The 23,970-nt window shown below is 37.7% G+C and overlaps 1 protein-coding gene across 3 annotated transcripts; it reads right to left on the reverse strand.

Annotated features, from left to right (window-relative positions):
• Positions 1-170: 170 nt before the first annotated feature.
• tmem63ba (transmembrane protein 63Ba) lies at positions 171-22,242 on the reverse strand. 3 transcript variants are annotated; one of them, XM_067524672.1, is made up of 24 exons: positions 21,928-22,242; positions 17,506-17,724; positions 17,213-17,292; positions 15,928-15,969; positions 14,222-14,312; positions 14,070-14,107; positions 13,832-13,974; positions 13,326-13,377; positions 13,115-13,223; positions 12,941-13,011; positions 12,423-12,503; positions 12,144-12,267; positions 10,260-10,393; positions 9,994-10,131; positions 9,633-9,786; positions 9,302-9,408; positions 9,095-9,181; positions 8,908-8,973; positions 8,444-8,606; positions 3,167-3,272; positions 2,816-2,983; positions 2,561-2,676; positions 2,385-2,456; positions 171-1,654 (listed from the first exon to the last, which is right to left on the reverse strand). In XM_067524672.1, exons 2-24 carry the CDS (start codon positions 17,674-17,676, stop codon positions 1,475-1,477), a joined length of 2,493 nt encoding a protein of 830 aa, XP_067380773.1. In that variant the 5' UTR covers positions 17,677-17,724; positions 21,928-22,242; the 3' UTR covers positions 171-1,474. The 3 variants fall into 3 exon arrangements, with proteins under 3 accessions (XP_067380773.1, XP_067380770.1, XP_067380774.1); XM_067524669.1 differs by having other exon boundaries at positions 15,928-15,972; XM_067524673.1 differs by lacking the exon at positions 15,928-15,969.
• Positions 22,243-23,970: the final 1,728 nt, after the last annotated feature.

The raw sequence follows: 23,970 nt of genomic DNA on the forward strand, positions 1-23,970 counted from the left end.
AAAGTGATAAGGCATAACATTATGAGCTGTGTAATACTGTGGCTCTGCCATCAATTCCAATGTTTTGGCCACCTCATTCATTTTAAATAGGGTGGCCCAAACATTACAAATTTACACATAGAAACCTAAAAGACTGAGAAATTATAACAATACTACTGCCATGAATTCTACTATAAAAGTAGAATTAATAGCAAAACCACTGTATGGGATTGCATTAAACTGCACATTGGTCATAATGTTATGCCTGATGTGTGTACAATGCTACATGAAATGTCTACATACATGTTAATATTGAAGATCTGGCCGAGGGCTGAGTGATGAACAGATTAGCTTACTTGACAAATTATCATTAGCTATTTAAACAGAGTGACAATTTCAAACATATAGATGTACATAAAGATGTAAACAAAAGTATAACCAAAAAGTTTCAAATGAAACCAGGAGCTAAAGAAAACTAGTTTGTAGTGAGCATCTTCTGAAACTGACCCAGAAAAAAAAAATGCACTAAGGCGTTTCTCTCATCCTCAGACAACACAAAAATCACCAGGCTCATGGCCTCCAGTCCTCCTGCAGCCGCTTTGCGAGGATTGTCCTGGGAGAGCATCAGTAGCAGCAGTCCAACAGCAGTCCAAACAAAGGCTCAGCAACAAAATACCAAAAAGATCATTAACAGTGTAGTGTGTCAGGATATAAATTATTTGTTCAATTATCTTGTACTATCAAGATGGATAACATGTAAAATCCCATGCCTACTTATAAATAACATGTCAAAAAAGGTTTTGTTGCTCTATAGTGTCAAATCATCCAGGAGTGTTAGTAGCAATTTTATATGCAATTGGAAGAACTATTGTGATACACCTGCACAGAAGTCATCTGCTGGTTTGAAAACTCATATTTTGCCCTTTCACAAAAGCTGCTTATTAAGTGGAAACATCTAGTGCAGACAATTAGAGATATTGACAAATGTTACTGGAAAATCCCTCCACCCTTTGAACTTGAAGGCATGCCGTACTACAGTACCTTAGTGAAACTTGAGTTTATAGGCCAGGTCCCCTCTTTGAAGTGCAATAATGTTAAGGAAATACAGACAAAATATCCCCTTACAAGACAAGGCAAAAAGTTCTTCATGTGTGCATTAGTGTCTTTTTTTTTTTAATTGGTCCATGTGCAGTATTTCAGGGTGTGCCTCAGCTACAGTACATGAGGCTGAAGGATGTTTCTGCCCTTGCAATGTCAAAATAGGTACACTGTATGTCCTCTGTAGGTACACAGAAGATGTGGTTTGGGACCCAGCAAATCATATGCATGAGGCAATGAGCGCCAATCCAGTTAATCCTTACACAGTGTGCTTATTTTAATGTAGAGTCCCTCGATGAAGGTTGAGGTGCTTTGGAGAACTGTTGGTTCACTTCCTACTTTAACGAACCAAATTCAGTGCACTCCTCAACTTAAACTTTTTCTGTTCCATGCAGTGTCAGTGCCGCACTTCATTATCAATTAAGCAGTCCTCACCAGACTGGAAGTCTTCATTCAGACCATTTTCAACATTGATTATTTCCTCATCCTGTGAGGACCCCTGGCCATCGTCCTCACCACTGCCTGAACCAGCTTCATCTGAATTTGGGTCTTGAAGTACATGAGCAATGTACATTTGCTGTAGAGGAAAATGAATGAAAAATTATGTTAAAGTCAGAATGTTAGTTTATGTTTTAGAATACATTCTTCTTACAACAAATGGCTGTTTCTATGGTTCTAAGACATCCTGCAATTTTGCTAATTGTTTTGGCTGCTTCGAGTTTACTGGAATGAACGGTGGTGCCAATCATTGTTTTCAATGTATATTGATATTCTGGTTGTAAAGGAAACACAGATGAGGTAATGTGAACCACTGCAAATTCACTGAGTATGTGGTCAACCTCTAAACATTCATTCATTCAAAGTTGACTGTAACAAAACGGCACTGAATACAGATCCCTTTTTTAGGCAAGATAGGGACCATACTTCTTTGTGGCAAATGTAATGAAATTGCCTCCGGGTAGCTGACACATAGCATTAAAAAGAATGGAATGAATGTGAGTTCATAGTGACTTTGACCTTTGACCACCAAAATGTAATTATTTCACCTTTGAGTACTATTGGATGTTTGTACCAAATTTGAATAAGTTCTTATAAGGTGTCCCTGTAATAATGTATTAACACGAATGGGAATCGCGGACAGAATGAAAACATTATGCCTCTGGCTATACAGAATTCGGCAGCACAGAAGCACAACAAAAGCATACATCATATGCACCTAAAAGCTTTGATAGCATAACCTGATTTTCTTACCAAAACTTGATTTTGAGAAGCATATTGATATTAAAAGACCATAACTGAATACATACTGCGGTTTTGTGTTCAGCAGAAGGACCCACTTGTGGCCCATTCTCCAACCCATCCACTCCCTGAGTATCGATCTGGGACAGAACACACATTTAACATAAGTGGAATAAAAGCCATTTACATGGGGTGAGCCATTTACAGAACAGATTATAGACACAAAATGGTGCTTTCTTATTACCTTATAGTTGTGAGCACTGAGATATTTAAAATGCCCAAAGCAGACATGAGAGAGGCAGATTATGATTGTGATAATCAAAACCACAAATGTGAACATGGACGTTGCAGCTGAAAACCCTAGTAGAACAAGAAGAGAGAGGGATTGGGGATTTGTTAAGGTGCTTGTACGTCATCATGATTAAGACCGCAGTGGCAGAAGTACTATAAATAAATGTCTTAGGACAGTTGTGGCCTGTAGATGGAGTCCTCTTCCTACCTGAGCGAACAGTGTTGAAGAACAGAAGCCAAAAGAGACAGAGAATAGGAGCAGCTACCACCTGGTTTACAGCTCCAGAATGGATCTTCTTGTCCAGTTTGGATGGTAGATAGGCGTAGTACATGTTGTATCTGTCTGCTAGATGTTTCAGCAGCATGTACATCAGCCCTGCACAGAAAAGAGGGACAAGACAATGAGTGTAACTAACCTGATTAAGCTTGATATTAAGCTTCTTTGTCAGAACAGAACCACTGTATGCTTCCTGTCCTCTGTGTTTCCTGCAGTTATTTAATCAGAACACTATTTTGATGTAAAACCCACAATAACACAGCAATAAATAGAGGAACTCACCAAAAGGGACAATGATTGGACAGGTGATGCTGTAGGTCATAACCACAGTAAAAACACACATCATCCAGGCATAAGCTGCTCCAAACTGGAATTCATAGGCTTGGTGCTAAAGAGACATGATATAAACATTTGTTATACTGTCAATTTTAAAAATAACCAGCCAAAAAGTTACCAGATTTTTATTTTTTTTAAGAGCAGCAGTGACATTTAGACCGATAGGAACCAAAGAAATGAATTCTCACATACAAATCCTACAAAAAATTTTTGTATTTGATAAAATAAATTATTGAAAAGATTAAGTAAGAAAATGGTTGGAGAATTATTTTGCATTGACATACTAATTAGCTCAGTATCTGAGTTGTATCTTTGGCCATCAATCTTTTCGCAATATCTTTTAATTTTCCCAAACTCATTAGAAATCCAAAACTTTAAGCTCATGTACAGTAGTATTAAGCCCATTCATTCAGTAATGTGTAGCAGCCCCTTTGTCAGCGATCGGATGCTCCAGAAACCACATTAGATTGTACTGTGTATAGTAATGATACCTTAATCTTTATTGTTTTATTATTTATTCTTATTTCTTATTCTTATCCCTATTCTTATTGTTGTTGTTATTACTATTATTATGACTTCCATCTTTCATACGTATTTGGCACCTAACTGCTTCTGCATACTTTCAGCCACAACCACCTTTCAAACTTCAAAACATTCAGGTTATAAAAGGACATTATTGTCAGTATACAACTTTTCAAATATCTTTTATACTTTTTAAAATATACAAGTTAATTTAGCAATCTTCTCAGCTGAGACTTTTCAGCTAATCCTTATCTTTTTAACTAGTCGGGCATACTTCATTCTAAAGATACCATTCAAATTTTCAGCAAATCTCAAGACTTCCAGCTATCAATTTAAATGTTTCTTTTTGGTTTTTGATTAATCACGGTCACATTTCTGCTCTCCTCCATTAGTGTGTATTGCGGAAAGTTAGCCCAGCTAACGTTATACATTGAAACGTAGATATTTTTGTGGGGCTGTTTTAAAATTGCCCCCCTGCCTTCATTTTATTGAGCATTTTCAAGTAAAGTACATCACCGTGTTTAGTCAAGCGTTCTGCCGCTCTAAGCTTTTTAATTCTGGCAATAGGACTAATACTTTTTCACATTTTGCGAGGCAAAGTCTGAGCCATCCAAAGCCCGTCCAAAGCCTGTCTTCAGCATATGAGAGGGACTTAGCTCTGAGGCTGATCACTTGACCTGATTCAGCTGTGTTGACAGCTTTGAACCTGCTGTGTCCAAACACTTTACCTGACAGATTTTCTCCTGCATGATACACAGTGGAGACATACACAAACACACACACGCCTAACACATTTTCAAAATAAAAGCCTTTTTGATTACACAACTGCATTTGAAGTTAAGGTTAACTCACGTTGAAGTCTGTCTAGCCAGTGTATAAGGAAGCGACATTTCTTTTTGCCATTTCAGCAAAAACAGTTCAGCGTTGCTTGGACAATCTTTTCAGCACTGAAGTATTCAGAGCATTTTCTTTTTGGAAATGCTTTTTCTAGTTAATATTATGACTTCCATACGTTATTTGGTGCCTAACTACTTTGGCATACTTCAGCTAGAAACACCATTCAAACTTTAAAACATTTAGCTTATAAAGGACATTAATGCTTATATACTGCTTTTTAAATATCCTTTAAAAAATATTTTGAATATGTCATCGATGACATTGTCAATGACTTTACAAAATTGCCTTTGAAGTTTTTAAGGCTAACTGGCTTTGAACTTTGCCTACCCAGCATATAAGGAAGCGACGTTGCGTTTCAGATATTTTTTAGCAAAAACAGTTCAGCTTTTTTCAGCTAGTTAGAAAATCCTTTCCTTGAACGATTTAGTGCTTCATCTTCTTTTTGGAAAACCTCTATTTAGTCTACTGTGAATGCTTCAGCATTTACACTTACATGTACACTGACTCTCGTATTTCGTACGTTCTTTAGCGCTTAACTACTTCAGCCCACTTTCAGCTAGAAACACTTCAAACTTCAAATCATTTAGCTTACTAAGAATATGTGTTTTATTATTCAATATCTTTTATATGTTTTAAAATATTCATCTTTTTTCAGCACTTTTTTCCTCATTCGAATGAATGAATGAATTTGTGGATTCTGAATAATCACATTTTTAGTTTTATGCAGTTTTCGCACATTTCTGCTCTCCTCCATTATTGTGTATTGCAGACTGTTGGCCCCGCTAGAGCGGGTGACCTCACATGTACTCTAACGTCTCAGCCTTAACTTTTATCAGCTTCATTTGTTCTTCTTTTCTTTCTTTATTCTCAACAAATTATACATTAAAACTTAGGTATTTTTGTGTTCTTTCACGAAGTGTAACTTTCATAGTGACAGGACCTACAATTCTTTCAGTGTTTGACCAGAAGCGGAGAGAGCACCATCTGAAACTCCCATTGGAACCCCATTATAACGGAGGTCCAGTAATTGTCCTCAAATCACAAATGGGTGCCGTTTATCTTCAAATAAAGTTTATCACCGTGTTCGGTCAAGCCTTCTGCCAGTCACAGTTTATTAATTTTGCTAATAGGACTAATACTTTTTCACATTTTGCACATTGTGTCTCTCTCTATATATATATATATGTTGTGGTAGGTAACTGATCCCGGTCCAACACACAGAGACATGCTAGCTACAAACACACACACACAAAACTCTTGATGTTGCAGCACGTGATGTGCACAGCCCAACAGGCAGGACTTATCTGAAGTAATGCAGTGCAAGGGGCATAGCACACACACTAGCTACAGCAGCTGCACCAACACATAATTCCTTGACCACTTCCCTTGAAAACCAGCCTGAAGGACTTTTAGCCTTTTTTGGTTCATCTGTCTCCTCACACATGTCCAGTTGTTCTTTAACATTGACAAAAGTCAATGATTCTTGTGTGAGGTTTTCTGTTTCAGCTGGTGCTTCCACCTCCTTAGACACATTCTCAGTCTCTGTCACCAGTAAGACCATCTCTGCTTCTTTGGTCCACATTTTGATCAATTGATCAGTGACTTCCTGTCGGACACGCGTTATAAACGCCGCCGTCTTGTCTTCTTGCGGATTTTCATGGAGTTTCCACTCTGCCCACAGATTGTCCATCTCTTTCACCAGGTAGACCATCTCTGGGTCATTTGTCCACATGTCCAGCTGTTCTTTATCACTGACAAAAGTCAATGATTCTTCATCCTCCTCAGATAGATTCTGAGTCGCTGCCAACAGAGGTCTGCCCTCAGCTGCACTGCTGGTCTGCATCATAAACTCCAAACTGGGTTCCGGAGGTGCAGTTTCTGTGGGACTGACAAATCTCTTCTTATAATACTCGCCCAAACCCCCATCAGGTGAAGCCACATCCTTGCATTTGTCAGTTCTTGGAGCCCCAGAGGTGTTCCCTTCCTCTTCAACTTGCGTCTTGTTTATGTCTGATTGATCAGTGACTTCCTGTCGGACATGCGCTGTGAAAGCCGCTGTCTTGTCTTCTGGTGGATTTTCGTAGTATTGCCACTCTGCCCACAGACTGTCCATCTCTTTCACTAAGGACAACAAGGAATTATTTGCATGCAGATTTTCTGTCTCCACGTCTGACAGGTGACCACTGTTCGTGCTGCACTCACCTGTGTCAGTAGTGGCCCAAATGTCTGTGCTTTGGGTTAGTCGCTGTCTCAGCATATTCACCAATCCTTCAAATCCACTCATGGTGGCTACATAGAGTTTTCTGTAGTTTTCTGCCAGGTGTGCTTGACTTTCTATCCCCCGCTTAAGCAACTTTACTTTGAATAGAAAGAATTTTGCCCGTTGTTTCGCTTGAGTTCTCTCATATTCTAACTCCATCTGAAGCTGTAATATTTCTTCTTGGAGAGATGTAAGTATTTCCAATGACTCCATCGTAATGTGCCTGTCTTCCCAAGTAATATCCAATAGAATGTGGAGAAAAAATATTCACACAGTACGAACCAGACTTTTTTCACCTGTCCCTGTGCAAAATTCAGTTCATATCATGCCTAGGCCTTCTTGCTATGCAGGTAACGTCGCCTACATCAAAGCCAAGTGTATTTTTGTGAATGGCTTTCATCCTAAACTCTGACGTCATAGAACTAGGCCCTGTTTTGGTTTAAAATTTGTCTTTTTAGTGAATCCAACAACCATATTGTGACTTATATATGGCTCTATTGGGAATATAACCACATGGTTACAAACATGAAAATAAAAACACTGAGTTAGTATTTAGTTGTATTTATCTGCTATTTATATTTTCTTTCTATTTCTTTCAGGACAAGACTTATGGTTCTTTCAGTATTTGCCCAAAAGCAGAGAGGGCTGTCTGAAACTCCCATTGGACCCCATTAAAACGGAGGTTCAGAAATTCTCCTCAAATCACAAACGAGTGCAGTATTAAAATCACCGCCTTGTATTCAATTTATTGAGTACATTCCAATATAGTATATCACTTCGTCAGGACAAGCCTTGCGCCACTCAAGAGTTTTTTAATTTTGTTAATAGGACTAATGCTTTTTCACATTTTGCGATGGCAAGTCTGAACCAGTTCACAGTTCCTCTTCAGCATATGTGAGTGACTCAGCAGGTTCAAAGCTGTCGTTGCCATGGTAACAAACACAGTTAAATCAGCTAAATGTGATCAGCCTCAGATCAGTTCACAGAAGTCTGAAATGAAATTGTTTAACTTTTTGGAAGTGCCTTTTCTAATTATTATTATTATGGCTTCGGTCTTCCGCCTGTTTTTGGCACCTATCTACTTTGGCATACTTTCAGCCAGAAAAACAGCTCAAACTTTCACGTTCAGCTTATAAAAGGACATTACTGCATGTATATGCTTTTAAAAAATCTTTTATACTTAAAAAGTATTGTTTTGATGATATCATCATTGGCATCACAAAATTGCCTTCGAAGTTTGGCTCAGGTTGCTCTGAACATTCAGGCACCTGATCCCATCCCAGCCTTCTTATCACTGTCACTGCCACCCACAGCATGATGAAGCCATCACCAGGCTTCACAGGCTAAGTGTTATAATTAACTACAGTACATAATGAGCATTCTGAACAGTTAGTTTTTTTTCAATGTCTCATTATATACAAAGGTATGTACTAAACTACAGTTTCCTCAGTCAATACAATGGAAAAAAATTATTAGGATAATTTAATCTAGACTTTCTGAAGTCATAAGTAATATCAATTTAGTAGGCAAGGGATACCACTAACCCTCTTGACATTCCTCCGCTCTGCTGCAGAGCGAGCCAGGCAGAGTCGGATCATGTACATAAGTAGACCAGGGATCCTCAGGAGGTCATTGGCATTACCAATGAAAGCAGATGCAATGACATAATTCACAAAGAAAGCGCCATTGTCAGGAAGAAACACACACCTAAAGAACAAAGAAAATACTCAGTATCACTAAACACTAAAAAAGACAAGCACATTTAAAACAAAAATTAAGAATCCAATTTAATTTAAAACTAAGTTGGGTATTGCTAAATAATGGAATTAGGTAATAAATAATTTTTTTCAAAAATAAATTGAAACTAGTTTTGGAACCAAAACAGTTTATTTGACGTTTTCTCCTTGACTTACATTTTTGCTTGCCTTGTACTTTATTTATTACTCTTCCGATGTGTTCTAAGTCTTACAGAGCTGTACTGAAATGACCATAAAATTGTGCTACTTACTCAAATCTCACTTTAGCATCTGCTAAGAATCGCTTGTCAAAAAGCCAGCGAAAGAAAACATCCAAACTGCAGAGATACAAAAAAAAAAAGAATCAGCAAAATATGTAGCCTGACAAAAATGAAATGATCTAGACAGTGACTTTATATTCCATCGTATGGCATGGTAGGAATCAAATACTTGCAATACCTGCTAAGTCCTAGGGAGGGCAGCAAGAGGACCATGAAGATTAAGAAAGTGTAGCACTTGTGCATTGTGGTCCTGTTTTCTCCTGATCTGAAAAGCCAAATTAAACATTTGCACATGAAAAAACCACACTTACACAATCTAAACCTAAATTGAGAATACAAATGCCATGACCATGATTACTTGGTATTATTGACATGTTTACCATACCGGGTCCAGTGGGCTTCGAAGAAAGCAGAGTAGTAAACAATGGTAGGAAGTAAGGCAGAGAAGGACCACAGTAGTAGAGTGGGGAAGAACTGGGTTATAATTGGATTCTGGTGGAAAGATAAGAAAAACGAAAAACGTATCAAGAAAAGAAATAATGAATTCTTATGTCTATAAACAGACATGTTAGCTTAACAGAGCTTAGTAATTCCTCTCCTTCTCTACATCATTTCCTCTTTCATTTTGTAATGATAAAGACCAAACGTCTTTTACTAAAATAATAATCATTGTCAATGAAAGCAGACAGACAGCTTCATCAATTTGAAGGCCTCACATTTAAGTACTCCACTGGTTTGGTAACATTGAACTTGTCCATGGTGGAGATGATAATGGCTGGGGTGGTGAGGAAGAAGAGGAGGAGGAAGAGGATAATGTTTATGATCAAGCAACGGATCCACCAGGAGAATCCTCCCACGGACAGATGTTCCCTGTTGGATAAAGTTCATGTAGCGGTTAGTTTGACACTGAGCAATGACCCATAGTTATGGACACAGCTGGTCAGTTAACTGATACTGCAGCTCAAAACCCAGTTTCAAATCTGGTGTGAGACAATCTCTTCGAAACTGGACTGTTCAGTAATTTTACTGCATGATATTAAGAGCATAATACAAAATGTGACTTGAATGCGTTCTTACCAGTAGACATTTTGTGGATCAGGTGCGTAGCTGACAGTCCAGTTGTGTATGTGAAGCCTGTTGCTGAACTGAGAACTTTTGGGCTCCCGACGACAATGACAACCTTGACACTTGCAAGCATTGAAGTCCTTCAAAACTCTGCGAGTAAACGTCCATCCCAAGAAGTTATAGGTTATTACATTACAGGTCAAGATATCATATTTTGACCTAAAAAACAATGTTACAAATACAGACTGACTTAATTTAACTTATGTAAATGCACTTACATAGCAGCCATGGACTCATTCTGAAAGGTGACAAAGGCCATTCCTAAGGGTTTCCTATTGACCTTCTCTCTCTCTGTCTTGTAGTCATCTCTTAGCTGTGCTTCCAGCTTGGTATAATAGCCCACTGCCTCTTCCTGTAAAAGATAAACATTTTCGTAAAAAGTTTGTGATGTTTGTTTTTATTGTAGCAATGTTGAATATCAGTTATTAGAAGGTTAACTGTGTGGTTACTTTTTAATTATAGTCACTTTAGAGAGTTTTCAGCCCCCTTTAATTTTTGCACACTTATGCATGTATTAAATTTAATTTGAAATGGAAGGGAATGCAACAAAATTTCAGTTTTAGAACATACTGATCATGGAAGAGACCTAGCTATCATTATGCTCCTGGGAACATTCAAAGCTTCAAAGTGGCTTTTATCCTGACCTGCAGCCTAGTGTGGATTGTGGGACCACATATACACAATAATGCAAAACGATGTCCAATTCAAATTGCCAGAGATGGACTCAAGTAAAATGATGGATGTTCAGGACCATAGTTTAGAGTTCCACAGCAAAGGATGTGCATACATTCGTAAAAGAGAGATTTCAGTTTCTGGCTTTTAGTCAAAATGTTTTCACTTTGCCATAATGGGTCATTGCGTGTTGAGTGCTGGGCAAAATTTGCTAATGTTTTCCTTTCAAATTCAGTGGTTGTTAATATCTTACTTTAGCATTGCATTAGATTGCACTGTTGGATTTTTACCTAATTTTAGACTAAAAATCTCTGTAGCATAATAAAACCCAATTAAACAGTGCACAATATTACAACTTCTGAAACATTAATGCAGCAGCATATTCTATTTTACTAATAACAAACTGTTTACATACACTTAAGTAAACAGCTTTCTCAGGTGATCAGGAAATGGAGTTTACTTGTGAAATCTGGTCACTGGATCACATGTGTGCATCCCTGTTTACATGCAGCAAAGCAGTAATCCGATTTCTCCTTAACCTTAGACTTGTATTTCAAGCCATTGCTCACAAATTTTAAAAGTAAAGTGACAGAAAACACTGGTTTTTGATTTAGAATCTCTTTTACTGTTACTGTCAGTGTAATTAAGAGTTGGAGAGACAGCGCAAGGGCAGAGAGGAGAAAAAAGGACAAGGACGTACAGCTGATACAGAACATGAATTGTCTGAATTTAAAAAATAAATACATAAATAATGAAGAGCAACTTATTTAGACCTCTGAGACACTTTGTGTTAGTTTATTTTCAGCTGGACTTTAATTTAAAAAGGTGACATGGCCCTGTTAATGATCTCTCCTTTCATTCAGGCTTTTACTCTGTCTCATCTGTAGCCTTTTGTTACGTACGTGCTGTTGGAGAAAACCAATTACAAACCTAGATATGAATAAAGATGTCAGAAAAAAAAATAATGCATGACAGTTGACTGTAGCCTAATTACTTAAGTGCATCTAAATGAACTTAAAATGTAAAGCTCTTTACCAGTGTTGGGCAAAATGGTTATGTAATAATCATATTTTCACTATTTTCACTTTCCTCTTTCAACCATTGACTGTGTCATATGATCTTACTAAAATAAATACATAGTAAGATCTGGCTAGTATTGTTACTTTTAATGCATGTCAGAGTTACTACCAACAGTGCACACTTTAAAGAATAGTCACACACACAGTGTAACAGGACAAGGAGCACTATGCATATTACAAAAAGAACTACAGGCTACAAAATATATTAGGCTTAGATGTGACTCACTAGTTATTCCTGCCTGACTCTCTGTCTTCACACGAATCAAAAGTTATGCCACCTCTCCTTATGTTCAAGTTAGCAACTTTACCTGTGTATTTTTTTTAGATAAAAGTATGATATGCCAGCCTGACCTGTTCACAGCCTTTGATAATGCAACAACAAAGGTGTCCGCAGGGCTTTGGGTTGATCGTGGTGGTAATATGCTCCTTAGCTTGCAGGTCAACAAAGAATCTCTTGCTGCGCTCTGCCTTCTTCCTGCATACAAAACATCAGCTGCATCAGACCAAAGGAGGACTATTGTACTGATTTGATGACATTGCTTCCCAACATACTATGAAAGGGCGCACACACACACACACACACACACACACACACACAATTATTTACACTAGCAATTAAAGTATTGTTACCTTTCAGAGGCAAGATACATCAGCTTGGCCACGTCATAACAGATACGAGCTTCAAGTACAACACAGTTTTCATATGCATGCCTATAAACAAAGGGCGTAAAGGGTAATATATTGAATACATTTAAAAGTACATAAATGCAGATATACTGCAGTAATTACAAATTTTTAAAAATTACAGTAAAGTGTACTGGGAATGACATCTCTCTTCATAATATATTAACATCACCAAGTTATAAAGTTTTCTAGTTCTGAGACAAAAATAAATTTTGGTTAATACTATTTGGCCAAGTAGGAGTCAGGCCAAAGCCCTCATTAGTTTTGACACGACCTGGATATTCCTGCTCATCAGGTTTCTATTATAGACAAATATAATAATATAATAATATAAAGAGTATAAGACATGGCTCTCATATTCCTTACTACAGCACAGCTCTGTGCCATTCCAATGGTCATATTTAAGCACTGTAATTAAGTGTAGACCTAATTAAGCAGTGATGAAGATCCTGAGGATTGCTTACTCAAAGTGTTGCTTTATCTCAGCTTCGTCTGCATATTTGAAAATTCCAGTGACAAATAAAGTGCGTTTTACCTGCATGGGAATAAGGAAAGGAAAGTAATCACTGACAACATTCAGAAAATAGTGTGAAAAAAATGTTGATAAAACATAAAAAAAAACTGTAAAAGCCACCCACGAGATCATCCTCCTTGTAGTGCATCTTGGAGGTGTGTCGTCTCATGCTGTACACTGTCAGTAACAGGTAAAGAAATGCAAAAGTGGTGTGCAGCCATAGTAGTGCATTACTAGTGGCATAAAGAATAAAATGCATTACAAAGTGAAGACTCAACATAAGGCATCAAAGTATACTATATGATAACTAAAGTGAAGATACAAAAATTACACACTTTGTATCCAAATTTGCTATAGTGGTTCGACCAAAACTATAGGCATTGTTTTCTGCAGAGAGAGAGAGAGAGAGAGAGAAAGAAATAAGACAACCATTCCTTTAAAGGATTACGGTTAGGTGTAAATGTTTACATCCCCTTTTTTAAAATGGCAAAAAGAGTAACGTTTTTTTCCATTAACATAATATTTATTGCCCGGGGGCCTGGTGGCCCAATGGGAACAGCTTTGGATTGGGATTCACCAAAATTAGAAGTGCAAAAGTGTGCACACACTAACATTGAGTATGCATTAAGCAATATGTTAATAAAAGAATTATTTCAAAATAAGGGTATGCAAACTCTTCCACCCAACTGTACCTTGTACTGCACCTGACGCAATAAAGTAAATAGTATGTAAAGTAAAAACACAAATACCTAATTCAAACAGAATTATTCAAAACTTAGAAAAATGGAGATACTGGCAAAATATTCAAGGATCCTCAAGTACTAAATTTATATAGACTCACCGAGTAGATTTCCTGAGAAATTAACAGGTAAGATGATGCCCACAGAGAGCACTCCCACCACTACCAGAAGTCCTATGATGTGGCGCTGAAAGGACAAAAAATGCACTGCATCCTCACCACACTTCACCCTGATCTCGTCATCCCTACACAAACACACAGAGTGAAGAGTGAATCACTCATAACCAGCTTAATGAGGACTTTTTTCCTAATTTCTGATATAATGTGAAAGTTGACTCACTTGATACGGAAGATGGCAGTTAGCCAGGAGCAAAAACCCTAAGAAAAAATACAGACAGCAGAAAACTGAAGATGTGCGAGTGTTTTTGTGCAACAAATGGCATGTCCTAAATAACATTGTGTCTTATCCTTCGACAACAATGGCAAACTTACAGTGTCTCTCTGCTCAATGTCCACAGAACTGGAAACTGAGGTAAGGCGTTCGTAGCGTTCAGGTTTCTCTGATGTCACAGGAGAGGACACACTGCAGAAAACACAGGTGATAAAATTTGCATGCTGTTACATAACCAGTATGAGGTGATGATAGATCCTTGGGCCTTAGAACAGTGACATTACCACCACTACTGAGGCAGCGACATAACTAAGCACACACACATAATACATGCCCTGAAATGGACTGAAGAGATCTGATCCTGTTTGCCCCATATTTTGTAAACCAGTTAACTATAGGAACAATTTCTGCAGTCACATTTCATGCATAGATAGGAAGTAAACAGCAGTGTTGGACTTGTTGTAATATATTACTTGGTACTGTGTTCAAAATGTATATTATAACTTTACCTGTCAAAAGTAACTCGCTGCATTACTCGTTAAAGTAAAAGTAATATTAATTTTAGAGCTCAGTAGTGTAAATGTGCAATATTTCATCCATCACCTATGCAGCCACAAGCTTCATTGGTTATTTGTTGCTTGTTGTAGCCTGCCTGTTTCAGTTGTTTAGCCACTGTAGGGCTAAAGTCATACTCCGCAGCAGCAAAGGTGCATATCCATGAGGTTTACATTGTTGTGACATCTTAATTAGTGTTTCAAGAGGTTTCAAGTTGTGTTTTTTTTTTTTTTTTTTTTTACAGTGGAAAGAATCTTACCTGGACACGAATTACATGCAACAATAATGTTCAAATCAATCTTTGATGTGGTGACCCGAGTTGTTTTTAGAGGGAGCAACTGTAATATTATTACTGAAACGTATTTCCCAGTAACATTACTTGTTACTGGAAAAAGTAATATTATTACAGTAACACGTTAATAATAAAGTGTTACTGGTCATGCATTACAGCCCAACACTGGTAAAGAGCCTGTTTTAAACAAGTACATCACCACTGTCAAAGGAAAGGTTGCAATAAAAATGTTAAAAGGCAGAAGAGCTCTAAAGAATAAAGCAACACTAAGAAGAAAACCCAGACATCATCTAGAGACAGATTTATGAGGTTTACCCAGCAGAGCCAGAGGTTTTATTGGACATTACACAGCATCAATGCATTATCATTTGATCTCATTCCTAAGGGAAGGTACAGCATGTCAGTTCAATTTATACATAACTGGAATTCATGAAGAGGACCCAAGCTCTGCTGGTTCACAGTTCAATACTACACCAAAGGCTGATGTCATTCAGGGATCTTAGCCATTTCTACCCGAATGAGGAGAGAGCCTGTGGTTATAATTCAGTCCTCTTCCCCCACATTCCTGTGAGCAGCAGCTCTAGCAAACGTGATATAAACGCAACATGTTGGGGCCTGTCTATAAACAAATGTAGATCAGAAAAGCCTCTCCCTATAATCATCCTGTCTGTGCAGTTCATGTGGTGTTCTCACACATAAGAAGTCTGTGCTTTATAAAGAGGTCAATACACAGATTAGCACACACAGATCTGATTAGAACAGTGAGAGACAGGACAGGGACAGTCCACAGCAGAAGCACAACAGGAGAAGAATATTTATGAACAGAGTACTGAAACCCTTAGAAGTGAAAAACAGGCTGAGCGCCTCACCTACGTAGAAAGAATGGACAAGAGTTACGAGTTAAGACAGGACCAAGGAGAGAAAAGGGCAGTGAGTCTATAATATGGAGAGATAACATACTGTTCCCGATCATCCAGACGACTGTACCGTTGATTCATTCTTCTGCTAAAAAGGGAAGTAAAACAAAGCCATTCAATATAAAAAGGATATGGCCCGGTAACGGTGCTGATCCAGAGAAAATCTTGAGAGGGATTTTGCTCCCCATGCATAAAAATGTGTGTTTCTCTTAATTTTTGGTTTATATCAACCAGCCATATATAATACATGGCCCGGTGTATTAACCCTTTATTCATTTTAGTTGAGCATCATGAGTTATTTAGCTAAAACAATGGACACATCAAATTTATACCTAATTTTCATTGATTAAGCCAGCTTCCTAGTAAGGTCAAAGACATACAGTGATCTTGAGTCAGCACAGGGTCATTTGACAACAAACCACATTTCCTTTCTGTTACAAAAGTGTCCTAGGTTGCCACCCCCTCCAATCCTCCCACCGTGCTACCCCAATCTGAGCTCACATGCAGCTGCAAAAATAGTGTAGCTGTAACATCATACAAAAACTGCAGGGGTATGTAGGTGATAGAGCACTGTGTCCGATACGTTCCAGTGTTCACAGTTAGAAAGGTTTGTCTGATTTCCTTCTCTCCCAGATCTGATCAGTCATTTGGATTCTCTTCATTTGAACAGTGAAGACATGATTCTCAAATAATCATCATATAACGGGGAACAGTTCAAAGGGCTTAGATGCAGACGGCAGTTTAAAGTCAACTGGAAAATGGATCTTAAGTGTTACTTATCTGTTACTAATAATATGTTTTTCTTCCCCATTATTTCAGGTTGTTTCTCAAACCGAACTATGTCAAAAGTGACCAACCATGAGAATGTCAGAGTGCATTGCTTGCTTTAAATCGGAAACTGCTGACATAGAGTTCCTGTCTTGAGTGCTATCCTTGTGATGTCCATTTCTGTCAGAAAACTTTGACACTATTGGCTTTCATACACGTTCTTACTAGAGGTAGATCAAGTCAATGCCCAATAATGGCTTTGTAACAAGTAGGTTCTCAAAATGCCTACTGCAAATGGTGTAATGATCTAATGGAAAGAAATACATTTTTTGGAATATTAATTTAGTTTAGCCTCTGTTGCCCTGGTTGGAAAAAAACATCAACTTTGGACATTCAAATATTGACCTTAACCAGTACTGCAAATTCAGCACAATATTTGAAATACCATATCAGCACATGCAGGTTGCAATGTTTTGTTTTTTGTTTTTTTTTAATGAATCATGACAAGTCATTCAGAACCCCTTGCTTTCTAACCTGTCAGTCTGGAGCAATGTCATTACCTGTCAGCATCGGTCACCAGAGCGAGTCGTCCATAGTCCCATGCTACTTTTCTCAAGATGGAGAACACAAACAGCAGCACCTACAAGTACAAATTTAACAGTCGCTGTTTTGTTCTTTTGTTCAACAAACGTTACACAACGATGTTTACTTGTAAAATACATTCCTGGAGATATTTTACATTTTTTCATATAGAAAATGCAAGGCTTTGCTGTATCACGATTAGGAACATGAAAAAAAAAGGCACTTACTATATCAGCTGTAGTAACTATATTTGAGACGCAAAGGGACTTACCAAGAAGCACATAAAGTCAAGGGCAAGGACTGTCGGCACGCCACCAAAAGGCAAGCCCTGGAGCACTGTACTGCGAATTCGAGCCGAGTAACAGTAGTCATTGGAGAGATTGGTTGAAACCGTTGGGCAGCTCTCCGAGTCTGAGCATCCTTGCGCCCCCAAAATGGCCATTATAAATACCAACGATCGATACAGCCCTCACTGCAGCATGTTGTCAACCTGTAAAGAAGAGAAAAGAGTTTTCTACAACTAAATATGCTCATTATTAGTAAAGCATTACATAACAGGAAATATTAAATATCTCCCTTTTTACTGAGTCTGACATTTCGTTTTGCAGCTGCTTTTGACCACATGTATGAAAGCTAAAACCTGCTTCTTTTAAATCATTAAATGCTATATAATAATACTTGGCCACTATATGTGCCAATGAAACGCTATTAAATAAACACAGATGCCATGCTCACGCAGACTTTCACTATGTGTTAAAAACAGTTACCTTCATCTTAATTCTAATTTATGCTGCGGCATACAGTCATGTATAGGGCGTTTGAGGGAAAGAGTGATCCAACCATACAGGTTACGTGTGAATGATTGTCTGTCTGTTTAATGTTTATGTTTCTCTGCCATGGCCGAGATACACCGGCGACCTGTCCAGGGTGTACCCCTCCTTTCGTCAAATGACAGCTGGGATAGGGGCCCTGAACAGGATAAGTGGGTACAGATAATAGAGGGATCGATGGATGCTGAGTCATTTAACTCTAAATGCAGGTTCAGGAGAGTGGTATCTCTGACAGGTAGGATTCAAGAAATGTGGATGTAACCTTTTGCCAAATGTCTCATATGGACTACCTTTACATTCTGTAACTTACACTCTTCCGATCTGTGATGGGTTACAGTAACAAATAACAAGAAGCTAAAGGCTAATAATGGAAAACATTAAGAAACATAAATAGTGTATGAGGGGTAATAAGTCATATGAGACATTTATCTTAATAACATCCTGAGTATGTGCAGACAGACCATGCCTGGAAGAGACAACAAATTAAATGTCCAAGGTAAGTCTTACTCAGACTAAGTTCCACATTCACTGACTAAGACAGGTATGCTCTTGGTCAGGTCAGCTCTACATATAAACATGTTAGCAAATCCAGGAAGTCTAGAGGGTGGTGGTCATGGGTAAGTAGGCTCGCACAGTTGTGAGTGCCCTTCGACCCACTATTACCAGCAGCATTCACGGCGCTGCTCATCTGCCCTAACACTAACTCATTTATCTGCTCCCTGGAATGCTGTGACATCAGTGGAGAGAGACGCAGCCAGAGCTGAACAATAAACTGATAGAGACCACAGGGTTCAAATGGACCGGTCTCAACCCAAGGAGGACACAACATGCCTTCAGCAATACTGCTGTACATCACGGACCCAATGTCACAGCTCATGCAGTTTAAGATTCAATGCCAGCATTTTTAAAAATGCCTTCAGCACAGCTCAAAAACAACTAACTATAACATCTAACCCATATTATGATTGTATCTTATGGTATACAAAGCTCACTTCTTGTCTGCAATGTCAATGCCCTGCGGTTTTCTACTAAACAAACAACGACTCCATGCAGCAATCAAGAATGATTTATCTAGAACAGTTCAGCTGAAATGGAGGATGACATTACTAAACCTAAAGACAAGAACTACAGTTTGAACACCGAACTGGTGTTATCTGAATTCAAATCCAGTATAAAAATACTAATTCTGATTTGCAAAGAATGTCAGATGCCTGCAGGTACCACCAAAAATATAAAATTTAGGCAACATGACATATCAAACATTTAAAAAATATTACTCAGTGACAGAATTAACATCTGATGAAAGGAGGTGTTTGTGTTATCTTTCACAATTTCACAAATTAAACAGATGTGAATATCCAGTGGCTTAACAATCAGACAAATGTCTAAATAAAATTTTGCTTTAAATACAATTTTAATGTCTCAAGTTAAACCGCACTCTGTGATTACAGCATGACTCAGCAGCACAGAAATTCTGGGCCACATTTCCACCTGATGCCGGTTGGTATGGTACTATCAGCCTTCCACACATTATCAAAATATGAATAAACAAAAAGGGGATGAAGGCAGTAGAGGATAAACCCATGTTTAGAATGAGTTTGTCAAAGATTTGTTTCTACTCAGACTAGCCAGATCACAATGTAACTTTAACCAGGACAAATGAAATAAAAATAATATAGTACAATAGAGTGTATCATTCACTTACATTCAGGCAGTTGGGTGTTCTATTACATCCTAAATAGACAGATAAATGTAAACATCTTTACTGTTAAGTGAACCTCCATCTTAATGCATGGAGAAACTGGCCTCTGAGACTGCAGGACACTAATGCCTTCTGTCAACAATTAACAGCAGCAAGCATATTCGTAGCCTTACACATTTTAATATACATCGTTATCCATCAGTATGTGAGTCATTATTCCTTTAATCTTCATAAATTAAATATTTGCATAGGCTTTGGTCACTTGGCTTTGGTTTACCAGTCACACAACACCAACTTGAGATGTTCCACCTTGCTCTGTCAACTAAACAGAGCCAAATTTAAAAAAGGAGAGGCACTAATACTAAGTTTAATTTGTTTTGTTCAAATCTTTTACTAAGTAGCTGTTAATCCAGACGACTGGAGACCTTCAATGTCATGTATAATCATGTGCTCAAATAAGTCAAACCAACCACTCCCTTGAAGTGGAAAAATATAAGGTGTTCCCTGTGAATGGAGTTCCACTTTTACTTGCACTCTCACTAAGATATTCACATGTATTGGTACAATATAATGTTAGCTTACATTAATGCCAGCAAAAAGAGAAAAAAAAAGTGACAGATATTTACAAGAGGTGATTTACAACATTCCCCTTCTAGCTTTTGACAGAAAAACGATTAATTATATTCAACTACACACATCACTAACACATCAAGTATAGAAACAATGCTTTATGTAAACACTATTTTGAATTGTTATAAAAACTGTCAGTCTTGCGGATTTTCAAACCTCCTTTTCAATTCAATGCATGTAGATATTCTGCTCACAACATTAATAAACTTGCTATGGCTTTTCAAAAAAAATTACGATTGCTGATTTGCACAATTGTAGAATGTTGCATACATAATCAATATTTTTTGGTCAAATCTTTACAATAATATTAAGAACTCAAGAATAAAGAAGAGATGAGAACTTATATGGAGGACAAAGCTGATGAGAAGCACTTAGCTTCTCATCTAAAATAAGTATAAAAGTACTTCATAGTCATAATCAATATTGTATGAATTCATGATGCAAATCATGTAACAAAAGAAATTGAATTGTGCCTTCAAAAAGACTGAGATGCATGCTCCACTCTCTTTAAGTGAAGGGAAGCCTGAACTGTTTTAAAACTAAGACACAACTAACTGCTTTGTGATTTAGAAGCCAATGAGTACTGGTATGAACTATGTAAGCTTAATATGACTCACTTCCAAAAAAGTTTCCTAGATTGTCATTAGAAAACAATATGGGTCATGAACAAAATATTAGGTCTGCTAGCTGACATCTCATGTGCATTAACAGAAACAGTCCAGCAACTGTCACAGCTTTGACCAGTCATCGGGCCACGATGAAGCCCTTGTCGTTGGAAGCAAAACAGTTTAAAATGAGTCTGTTACAAGATTATCTCGGGGCAGTATTGCCCAACTGCTAGCAGTTGAGATATGTTGGGAATGATTGATTTCCAGCTGGTTATCTATAGGTAATTCTAAGAACTGTCCTGGGATCCTACAGCTAAGCTTAATGCTCATTCTTTGAAATTATCGCTGCTTCGTCCGATTTATCCTTTAAAAACTTTAGGTCAAGCTATAAGCAGCTTACCAACTGCTCTTGAGATGTCGTTACTGATCTGCTGCAAAATGAATAGCACAATATGATCCGTATAGACAAACTAGCTACGTAAACACCTTTGTGCCTAATGAGAACCAACAGGCGAACTTAATCTGGGGCTTGTGGCTCAAGTTGTTAACGTTATGGCATAAGATAAAATATTCATGAAAGTTCCAGTTATCTAGCGTTACTTTAAAGCAAAACCAGGATCTTGACAGCTAACAAATCCATCTCCATTTAATCACTTGCATTTCTAATAGAAACTAGTTAGTGTTGGTTTACATTACTGTTGATCTCATCTTACTCGTTACGGATCGCCCAGTTAGCATAAGGCTAATGGTAACGGGTTGTTGTTAGTGTTACTCATTTATTGTTCTACCGTCAACAACAAGAAGACTTTAACACCAAAGTGACAGCCAGTTAGCTGCCACAATTGTAGAGTATATTTCTATGGTCTTTAACCGCCAATGCACATAATCTAAAAAAAAAAGAAGAAGAAAACAAGATAACTTACCGTGAAATGATACACAGCAGTGGCACAAAATGTCACAATTAGCTAAGCTAATGTAAGCTAGCAGTCAATCGTAACATTGACGTTAGCTAGCGCAGATGCTAACAAATAACAGGTGGAGGCTATCTAAATACTGTCTACATCAATCTAGATTTCGTTTAACCTCCCTGGACACCAGTTGACAGAGTTAGTCCGACAAGCGTTTTAGCTATGTTTTCAGACAGATAGATTTTGGTGAATAATGCTGTGCCTCCGAAGCTTCTTTCACTTGTGGTACTCTCTGTTTCAACACACGGTGGCAGAACTGGTGTTTCAGGTGCGAACGTCACGTGGCCAGAGTCAGTGTGTGTTTTTCTTCGACAGGCGCATCGTTGAATGCAGTTTTCCAGAAGCCAAAGACAGGACTTTATCATGTCGATGCTGAGCAAGGGTCAGGCTCTGTTAAAGGCTGGTCCATTAGCAATAACATCAGACTTATAATTGTTGAACCGCGTAAACTCAGTGTATTTTACACCATTTAACATGTTTCTCTCTAGTTAGATATTTTGGTATGTTTAAAACGTTTATCCTTAGATGTGATGAACTCTAGGCAAGTTGATACTCTAGGTGTGAAACCCGTTGTTACAGCGTTGTCCACTTTTTATTTATTTTAGCTGTTGAATTATTATCCTTAAATAATAATATGTTCTAGATTTCTAAGATGTCACAATTTTGAAGGAGCAACAAAAAATCAACTAGCTTATACAATAAAAATATCAGACACTAATAGCTCCTAATATTGAACACTTTGTTGCAGGGTGAAAATTGGATGACCTGATGTTCTCCTTCAGGATTCTCTGAAGGAGAACAAAATAAAAGTTTATCTTAGTTATAACAAGTCATCCTGGCCTGGATACAGCAAAGCATCCCAAGACCAACACATATCATCCAACGTCCACTTGGACTTATGAATGAACTTAAAATGAATTAGAATAAGAGTCATGTCAAGTTATTGAGTAAAAAGGATATATGATTACCCAGATGAATAAATAAGATATGCTATCCAAGACAATTTATAAAGAAGATTGGCTGTATTTTCCAGAAAACAAGGATTCTAAAACCATGGAACCTACCTCCAAATTCAAAACCCCTCCAAGTCTAAACTGCACCTTATCTAGAAATAGATTTGGGTTACAGAGTGAACTCTACATACTCACAAGTTGGCACTAAATGTCCATAAATTGCATGCTGCCATTCTCATCTCAACAACAACAGCAACAAAGTCTCCACAAATAATGTTAGTTTAGAGTTGAGAGTAATACGCAGACAGTTAGCAGAACATCCTTGTAACTTCCTTTGATTCCCCTTTCCCATGTTGGTGTTGTGCTTGTACTTGTTCAGAGATTGATGTTTCAGATGTTTCATGTCAGATCAGTTTACATGTTTTTGAGGTGCCAGTAAGGTTTCACATTTTATTTGTCTGACATGTTTCTGCCTCCATCTTTATGCATTTTTGCCAAGTAACGTTTGCATTGTTTAATGTTCTTCTACATTTGATTGAAATCTGTCTTTTAAAAAATTTAAGTATTTTCCATGTAAAGTGAATGGTAAAGGTGAAGAGCTTTAGGAGGGTCTACTGACAATCTTCCATCCAGCTGGTTCTTCTTAAACTTCATATGTCACTTTAATTAATGAAAACATCTGAGGAGTTTTCTGCTGTTCCTGATCGCCATGAAGTGGATTGATAAAGTCAATATTTGAACAGATGAGGAATTTCAGTTCATGCGTGTCAGTCTGTCTTCAGCCAGTAGAGGACAGTACAGGCCAGTCTAAAGTCATGCGATGACAGAACTTTCTGAATCTCCCCCCCTGAACATAATAATATCACAGTTATAACGTTATAATATAAAGAGTAGGGAACATATATGTGGAAGGGACATTGTCAGGGTTGTGGTTAGGGTGAGTTAGACCTTCCTAAAGAGATTAACAATTATAGTATAATGTAATACAGCACAAACAATTAAAGCAATGGAACATTTAACCCTTTATGAGCAATAGAATTACTAT

Source organism: Channa argus, chromosome 1 (genome assembly GCF_033026475.1).
Source record: "Channa argus isolate prfri chromosome 1, Channa argus male v1.0, whole genome shotgun sequence".
Taxonomy (NCBI): Eukaryota; Metazoa; Chordata; class Actinopteri; order Anabantiformes; family Channidae; genus Channa; species Channa argus.